Source organism: Kryptolebias marmoratus, linkage group LG7 (genome assembly GCF_001649575.2).
Source record: "Kryptolebias marmoratus isolate JLee-2015 linkage group LG7, ASM164957v2, whole genome shotgun sequence".
NCBI lineage: Eukaryota > Metazoa > Chordata > Actinopteri > Cyprinodontiformes > Rivulidae > Kryptolebias > Kryptolebias marmoratus.
This window is the reverse complement of record NC_051436.1, coordinates 14,623,461-14,632,561: the sequence shown is the minus strand read 5'-3', so window position 1 is coordinate 14,632,561 and position 9,101 is coordinate 14,623,461. Positions and strand designations below refer to the sequence as shown.

General features: G+C 38.2%; 1 protein-coding gene across 3 annotated transcripts; it reads right to left on the bottom strand.

Annotated features, from left to right (window-relative positions):
• Positions 1 to 2,082: 2,082 nt before the first annotated feature.
• Positions 2,083 to 6,998, bottom strand: LOC108248451. 3 transcript variants are annotated; one of them, XM_017437233.3, is made up of 5 exons: positions 6,854 to 6,998; positions 6,219 to 6,518; positions 3,496 to 3,759; positions 3,145 to 3,293; positions 2,083 to 2,999 (listed from the first exon to the last, which is right to left on the bottom strand). In XM_017437233.3, exons 1-5 carry the CDS (start codon positions 6,903 to 6,905, stop codon positions 2,598 to 2,600), a joined length of 1,167 nt encoding a protein of 388 aa, XP_017292722.1. In that variant the 5' UTR covers positions 6,906 to 6,998; the 3' UTR covers positions 2,083 to 2,597. The 3 variants fall into 3 exon arrangements, with proteins under 3 accessions (XP_017292722.1, XP_024866612.1, XP_024866613.1); XM_025010844.2 differs by having other exon boundaries at positions 6,219 to 6,979; XM_025010845.2 differs by lacking the exons at positions 6,219 to 6,518; positions 6,854 to 6,998 and adding an exon at positions 4,557 to 5,601.
• Positions 6,999 to 9,101: the final 2,103 nt, after the last annotated feature.

Below are 9,101 nucleotides of genomic sequence, written 5' to 3'. Positions count from 1 at the left end.
TGCTTTATTGGTTATCATATATTTGGTTGGTAAAGTCCAAATCCTTTTCCAGTTGAGGTTATTAATAAAGGTGTTCCAATAAGAATAACATATGGTGTAAAATAATTAGTGTAAAATAAGGATTTGTTTCTATGTAAGATGTCCTTATTGTTCCAAATGTAACATATGTGGATTTTGTTATGCTTTTTTGAACTCCTCCTGTGACCTGCAGGGGCAGTTCCTGCAGCAGGTCACAGGTGGGCCTTGAACAATTGGAGCCACCTGGGTTTAGTAATTTAAACAGGGCTCTACTAACCAGTCTCTCTCTCTGCTCCTCCAGCTAAACTCCTTTTGTCTTTTGTTCACAAGAAAACTTTTTTAATTGGCATATTTCCTGGTCTCCCCTCATTTTTGTTATGGGCCATGTGCCGGCCTGTGACAAACTGAAACTTTACAAAACTGACACCAACAAACGTCCACACACAAACAGAACTCTTGTTGAGAAACAAAAGAAAGAAAGGAAAGCCTTCCTAGATCGACATTGTCTGCCTTCCAAAGGACTGGAAGAGAAAAAGCAACAAATGAAACAAGGAAGCTGGAAATATATAATTAAACTATAGTTTTAATTCTAGTTCTAATTTGCACACTTTGTATTTTTGAATGTTTCATGCATCCTGAAGGAGGTAGGAAACGTGGCATCCTAAAGGGGCATGTACAAGGCCTCCATTGCAACTGCAGCTTTTATGAGTTGTGGCCAGAAGGCAATCGGTGCTCGTCATGGCAGCGGCTGTAGGAGCGGATGATCGACATCAGCAGTGATGGAACATGTCAAGCTGGAGATGGAGGCATTCTGTTGATTCAGTACAAACACTGATCTGTGTATTCTGCCTACTGTCTAAAGAAGGAAACAAGCAGAGGAAGCAGATATACCATTCATAGGTTGGTGTTATCGTGGATGTGACTAAGCCTAAGAATAACGGGAAAATATTTGGTTTGTGTTGCATCAAGAATACAGTCTGCTAAATGGGATTTTCTTTATGAAGAAAAGATGGGAAAGCATTAAAAATCTGGTACATCATTAAATATACTAAAATGGTTTGGATATATTGGTTGGTATACCTTATTATTCTTCTCTAAAATGATTGCTTAGATAAATCCTTTTTAAATGATTGCAGTCTGAGGTTACACATAGAAATCACTAGATGGCGTCATGGCTCCATATATAATTCATCATCCTTGAGGTTGACATGGACCTCTTTTTTTGCTACAACAGAGAAACTGTTATATTATTAAACATTTGTACAACAACAACATTCTTATAGCCAGCTTACATCAGAAGTTCATTTATTTATTTTTTCATAACTGCTTCATGTTTATCTACTTTAATGATATTCTGATTTTCTCTAAAGATCTTTTTGAGTACAAAACTCATGTACGCCAAGAACTGCAATGATTATTGTAGAAGAGCATCATTTTATGATCACGTGCAAGTATTATGTTATTGAAACTATTTTATTGTCTCAACCATCATTGTACTCTCTAGTTTAATGCAATCTGATGTGCTACATTTAGTATCTTTGTTGTTCTTCTATACCAAGCGGTAAAAATTAGTGTCATGCCAATTCAGTCCACTATAATTCAGTTTATTTATATAGTGCTAATTCACAACAGACGTCATCTCAGGGTGCTTGACTAAAACCTGTTGCAAGCTAGGTAAGTCGTTACATAACATATTGGACCTTTCTGGGCGTTTTTATGTTGCATTTGGCACAGTAAATATTCATTTTTTAAAATACAAGTTTGTATTTTTCTTTCTTTTTCGATAAAAGGGGGGAGATTTATGACTTCAGCTACAGAAGGATTTAGCTGTTAACCAGTGGTAGCTGTTTCTGTGTAAAGATCATTACTTTATTTAAAAAGATGGTATGTGTAAATCTGAAGTTACTTGTACAGAACTTTTGTTGGCCCTCGCTTGTTTTTGAGTCATTTTAAAGCAGAATTTTTTTCTTTTTATTTATTTATTTATTTTTTGGTTAGGGTAAAAGACTCTAAAACACCTCCGCAGTGTTTGCTAACCCACCTCGAAGTATGCAAGTCACAGTATCATGCTGAATAATGATTTAATTCATTATTTCCATTTATGACAGAAAGACAAAATAAAAACAAAAAAAAAAACAACTTAAGAAGGAAAAATGTGATAACTGTGAGAAATACATTTACCGCAGGGTTTCACCACATATCTGCACTTGGGTGATGTCTCTCATTTACTTTGATGAACTTCTAATCACATTTATGAGGATTTTTCTATACAATGATGCCAGTCATTAATTGGCAGTGACATTAAATAATTCTTAGCTTGGCAGGTCATAATATTTACACATTTAAAAACACTTTAAAGCAGTACTGTAGTCTTACTTTTCATAGCCAGCACCTCAGGAGTTCAGGTTACCGCCAGCCAAAGTGCAGGGGTGGTTTCCACCCGAAAAGGGCTGAGAACACTGCGATGTGTTGCTCCACTCTTTTATTTTGGCTTCTTATATTTCCCTTGAAATTGATATCTGTGATCTCAGTAGGATCTGCCTGGTTAAATAAAGGTTTAATAAAAAAAGAAAAAACCTTTATGTATTGTCTGGATGGGGCTGTGATGTCACATTTTTTGGCAACTGCAACACGGTATATACGGTGTCAATTTGGGGCACTCTCTGTTCCTTATCCTCTGTGGCCGACTCTGAAGTCAAAGCCTTTTCATTGCTCATGTTTCCTGCTCTGCCTTTACTGCTGGAATATTTGACACAAGAGGCAGTCGCCGTTGGGATGCTGTAAACGGTATCCACTCCCTGAATGTCCCAGGAGCCAGGTTCTCCTCTTGTGATGCTGCTGCCCCCTCTGGGCTGAGTCATGTCCACGTTCTCATACGAAGGCTCTGCTTCACTGGAAGAAGACGTGGAGACTCTGGGCTCAGAGTGTGTCTGTGTTTCCAGCGGTCCGCTTTGTATTAACAGAGCAGCAGATGTGTTTGCCTGGAAGTGGTGCATAAAAAGATGCTTTCTAATCATCATCACAATACAGGAGAGGACATTTTAAACAAGATCGCTCATCCTAATATTAAAACACTTCTTATATTACGTGTTATATGATGACAATGTAATTGTTTTTGTAGATTACCAGTTGGTGTTTCCATGCTGCTGGGAAGCATTTAATGGCAAAGGCAGCACATGCACACAAGACCAATACACACAGAATGGGGATGATGAATTCCATATTAAGATGTGGTTTTGCATCGTCTTTGTTTTCAGGATTAGATTTAATGAAACCTGAAACACAAAACCATGAAAACATTTTCAACACCTTCTTAATCGCACATAAAGATAAATTCTAAAAAACACAAGCATTTAAATAATATGTGATTAAACAAAAAGACCAAGGCAGGAAAAATTAAATGTATGAAATTTCAAGTGACTTGAACTTCACAACAGTGAGTGACTCAAGGATAAAGAGTTTTATTTCAGTACTTACACCACGATGCGTAACTTTCTGATTTGTTATTTGTGCTAACGTGGTTGCTGCCGCTGCAGACAACCGTTGTCTTGTCAGAGAGGATGGTGATGGTGAGGTTGAACTGGTTAAATGACTTCTGAGATGTTCTGCAGCCAACTTCATCACAGACAGACGACAGCGAATCATTCTGGATGGAGCAGTTTACTGTGATCCTGCAGGACGCTGCAGACATGTTAGAGCGATCCTCTGGCATCACAGTCATCACGGGTCTGGGAACCATATCTGTAACACCCAAATATGCAGATTAAACAATAATTCATTTGTTGTTAGCATATATTAATCCTATAAATGCGTTTCAACTTGTGCTGTATATATACATGAATACATGCCCCACACAACATTTGATCTTCTGAATACAGAATTTTAAAAAAATTAAAAATTCAAATACTAATTAAGAAGATCTTCAGTTGTGGTCAGAGATTTACATCCATTTATCATGGTCATGAATGTCATATTAATTTGGGTTTTAATTATTTGTTTTAATCATTCTTTTTCCAGGATGGAATGATAATACAGCATACAGTGCAACCAGAAAGTATTCACAGCACTTCACTTTCCCCACATTTCGTTATGTTACAAACTCTGTGGCTTACAGCCTAATTCCAAAATATATTTAATCTTTTTTTCCCCAAAAAATTCTATGCAGAATATCCATAATGACAGACTGAAAAAGGGGTTTTGAAAGTTTTGCAATATATGCTATTAGGCATGTAGACATGGGCATCAGAATGAGGAAGAAAGGAGATTTAAGTGACACTGAATATGGCATGGTTGTTGGTGCCAGACAGCTTGGTCTGAGTATTTCAGAAACTGCTGATCTGCTGGGATTTTTACATTCAAACATCTCTAGGGTTTAAAGAGATAGCTACTGAGCGACATTTGTGTGGACAGAAAAAGTATGTTAAAGTCAGAGGAGAACTGGCAGACTGGTTGGAGATGACAGACAGGCAAGAGTAGCTCAAATAACCACTTGCTACAAACAAAAGTCTACCCATGTCTAAACCCACAATACAACCAACCTTGAAGCAGATGGCAGCAGCAGAAGACCACACAAGGGTGCCACGTCTGTCAGCTAAAGACAGAAAACTGAAACTACAGTTCATACAGGCTCGCCATAATTGGACGATAGGAGATCGGATGGGTCTGGATTCACTGGACTCCAATGGTGTCCACAGCTACCAGATCTCAATCCAGTCAAGCACCTTTGGGGTGTGATGAAACAGGAGATTCACATCATGGACGTGACAAATCTGAAGCAAATGCCAATAATGTTAACATGTCAATATGGACCAGAATCGCTGAGGATTTTCTCCAACATTTTGTAGAATCTATGCCATGAAAAATTAGGGCGGTTCTGAAAACAGAGGGCATCCAACCTGGTCCTAGCAATGTGTACCTGATAAAATGGCCAGTAAGTGTATGTATTCACAGCCTTTGCCATGACACTTAAAATTGAACTCTGGTGAATCCAGTTTGCACCTTCAGGTGTTTCTACAACTTCAATGGAGGCACCAGGACTCTTCCTACAACTCTCTGGCCAGCCAATCTGAGTGATGGAGGCAGAGGGGCTTTTGTCTTGGCCAAGAACCCAAAGGCCACTCTGACAGAGCCCCAGAGTTGGTCTGTGGAGAAAAGAGAACCTTCCAAAAAGACAACTTTTTCTACAGTACTCTACCATACAAGCCTAATTAATGGACGGCTGCAGAAATGGTTGTCCTTCTGGAAGGTACTCTTCTCTCCACAAACCAATGCTGAAGCTCTTTAAGAGTGACCACTGGGTCGAGGTCACCTCCCTGACTAAAGCCCTTCTATCCCAATCACTCAAACTGGTGGGACAGCAAGCTCTAGAAAAAGTCCTGATGGTCCAGCCAAGGCAAGAGAGTCAATAAAAAATAGTGCGGTCTGGATCCTGATCTGGATCACCATCAACATTCAATCAGTTGGGATTTGTTTGTTACATTTCCTGAAAATTTCTTCCAAATCTGTTCATTATTAATTTTTATGTAATCTTGCTAACAGACAGACAAACAAACAAACACTACCGAAAACATAACTTCCTTGGTGGAGGTAATAAACAGATCACCTGCTGGAGCATAGATGTTTTTAACAAAGGAGTCACCTGTGACCTTGACCTTTGACCCTATGAACCTTGAAATAAACATGCATTATCCTTGACCCATGAGGTCACCAGCTGTGCAGTTTGACATTCCTACATTACACTGTTGCAGAGTTAGAGCACAGGATAACCTGTGACCTTGACCTTTGACCTTCACATTTAAACAAATCACCACTAAAATTTAACCACTTGTTCCTAAAAATTTTATCCATTCTTTACTTTTTGAATAATCCTGTCTACAGTCAGACAAAGGAACAGTCGCTACCGAAAACATGACCTCCTCGACGGAGGGAATAAAGCTGTAACATAACAAAATGTGGAAAAGTGAAGCGCTGTGAGTACATTCCAGATGCAATGGATTTCTTCTCCTCCACAAAAGATCAAAATTAGAGATGCAGACTCAAATGTACACATGCATTCACCCAAGCCTCTTTATAAGTGGTGCTGAAAGTTCTAAAGTGGTTTATTTTTAACTTGATAAGGCTTAATAACTCCTTGTTAGTGATTATGATTGACTGGCCACAATGTATGTGAAGATAAAAAAATAATTTTGCTCAAAACATACCTTGTACAATGAGTTGGTGTCTCACCAATTCGTCCTTGATGTGTGGAAACTCTACGTAAGAAACTTCATAGAGGCCGCTGTCTTCTTCAGCCAAATTATTTATACATAGGGTTAGGTTCTCCGGGCTAAAGAACATTTTATTTGTATAGTCTGTAATAAGGGTTTTTCCAACAACAAGTACTTGATCAGCAATTTTTTTCCACTTTAAATTCTCATATTGAAGTAGTTTTCTGACATGGAGACAAACTGAGCTGTTTGTCAGTCGATAATGCGTGAATAGGGGTTCCCTTGCAACGACTCCTAACAGAAAAAGATTCAGTTAAAACCAGCAGTTCAAATACACATGGGACTTTATCAAACGTAGAACAGAGTAGAGACAATAAACACTTTAAAACAAATGTGACACAACGTATGTGAAATTAGATGGCCTTCCTTTTTCTTTTGTTTTCTATCATTGCTGTAAACTTGTGCCAAACGTCTATACTTCACAACTATTTGTCCAAGTTTTTCAGTTACTGAAGAGAACCTCCAAAGTTTTTAAGTTCGTCACAAAGACATTTCCTTTATGAACTCAAAGCAAATTAGCAGTGGCGTTTATCATTCAAAGGTTAAAAAAAATGCTGAATTCTTCTTACCTGATATCCAACAACTTAGAAAAAGAAACATATTTAAATTGTTCATAGTCATTATCTGAGCGGGTGTGGAGCTGGAGACAAGAAGCTAAGAGCAGCGATCTGTGAACCGAAAATAGCAGGTGCTTTAGTGAAAAAAAATCAGGAAGTAGAATTCAAATACAGCTTCAGAAGAAAAGGGGTAAGTGCGTGAATTACATTTGTTTTTTTTTATTGGTTCTTGAAGATCTTTCATCTCCAACCAGTCTTCAATAATCACTCTGAGGGTTTTGGTAGGCTTGACGTCCACAGAGTGGAGAAACTTCTGACATGGGTTTTTATCAAGTCACAGTTTTCTTTGACATCCCTCAGATGTTCTTCTTTTCAGTCAGTTTATATTCATAAATATAATCATCATAACGCTACTTTGACTTAAAAATAAAAGATAAAACTCTACCACTATGTTACAGTATATTGCTGTTTTACTTTGAATGTCTACCATAATGTGCTGTTACATCTGTAACAAAAATTATTGTTAATCATTATTACTTTTGCTGTTGAAACAAAACAGAACCAATAACAAGAAACTTTACTATCTCTAATTGATTTGTTTGGCACTGTAAATAAGTATTTGCTGTGCTCGCCTAAATGTAAAAAATAAATAAATTAAAAGAGGAGATGAAAATACTTTGGCAGTTTAGGCTGATACTTTTTTACAGCCGACAGTATTTTTATCAAGCAGAAGACATCACATCCTGTCAGTGGCTGATGAGCCTCAAAGACCAAAAACTAAAACTGTTGTGAGGTTTAGCTGAGGTTTTCTAACTGACAAAAACATCTCAGCTAACTAACAATAAGCTGCAGTGACAGCCATTTATTTCCTTCAACTGCAACCATGTGGATCGGTGGTCGGTGCTGCTGTCTCATAATCCTGAGGCTGCAGGTTTGAGTCCAGGTTGCAGCAGGAAGGGTATCTGGCGTAAAAATCTTTCATGCGAGTTTGCTTGCTGTGGAGACTCCTGCAGACGGGAGAAGCTAAAAGAACAACGACTGCAACCGTGGTCAAATGAGTAGCAGAAATGTTGCATCACAAAGAGCCTTAGTTATCTTTAAAAACAAGGACTTCCTGTTGTGTTTGCACCTCTCCATCTGGAGTTTTTGTTGAAAAAATTTAAGATGTTTTTTTACAACCACTTTCAAAGGTGGAAGCTTCTTGATGGATTTGTATGGACTTGAGATACAGAGAAACCAAAACAACAATAAAGGTGTTTTTTTACCAGTTTTTCTACATCCACTTTACTTTATCCCAATCCTGTTTCAATTAAACTTTGATTGTGGGCCAAAACAGTTAATGACAGAGAGGAAATTGTAAACGGTATCATCAAAAATGTCTTTAGCTGAGTTAAGTATGTTTTCTCCCTGTGTTTTTACATGTTGGTAATGTGGACACTCTTGTCATGTAGTGGTGCAGTAATAGTGTTTCAGTGTTTTGTTAGAATCATTTGAACCAACATTTTCTTTTCCTTTATAAACTGAGAAATAAATATATGTATAAACAAACATCAATGAGGCCTAAGGAGAGCGCCTTCAGACTTTTGAGTTGGTAATGGTTTGAATCAAACAGGATGCTACATTATACTAAGTTTTCTTCTACAGAGCATGTGCAATGATGTCATCAAGACATGTATGCTGCCATGCTGGACGGCAATTTGCCATGTATTGCATACAGTTATGTGCATTTAGTATAGAGTTAAAACCATTGCACCTGTCAAATCTCAGGGAGCACTCAGGGCAGGAAGCTGGAACCTCACACTTTAGGATGAAGGCAGTCAGGGACGTGCAGAGGTGCGTTTGGTGAGTAGCCAAGCCCAGGCTAGCGTCTGATTGAGTCAGCGGAGTAACTTGAACTAAAAAGGCAAACCGTTGTCAGATGGAGGGAAAAAAAACGAAACATCATCTTAGTGACAAGAATAGCAGCTCTCAGGAGAATGACACAAGGGAGTGCAGGAGGCCGCGAATGCCATAAATATTATTTCTTATACTTCCTGTAAATAGTCAAGTCTTCTTGGTGCTCCACCAGGGCTCAGGCAGAGTGAACTCAGGGACCTCAGTAAATCATTCAGCTGGTAGTAGCAACATACCTCAGCCCATAACTTTCTCTTCTAATTGCTGCTATACATACATGTACAGTGGATGTGTCAGAATGTGTCAGAATTCCAGTATTTTAAGTAAATGTTGGTGATCTTTTGTGTTTGATTTTCATGTTTTGTTT

Bases quoted from the DNA above. Each gene is read 5' to 3' on its own strand.
- LOC108248451 (XM_017437233.3), bottom strand. From the start codon at position 6,905: ATGACTATGAACAATTTAAATATGTTTCTTTTTCTAAGTTGTTGGATA. The intron at 3,294-3,495 runs GTAAGTACTGAA...TTTGTGTTTCAG, and splicing joins AGAAAGTTACGCATCGTGGT to GTTTCATTAAATCTAATCCT. The intron at 3,000-3,144 runs GTAATCTACAAA...CACCACTTCCAG, and splicing joins CAGCATGGAAACACCAACTG to GCAAACACATCTGCTGCTCT.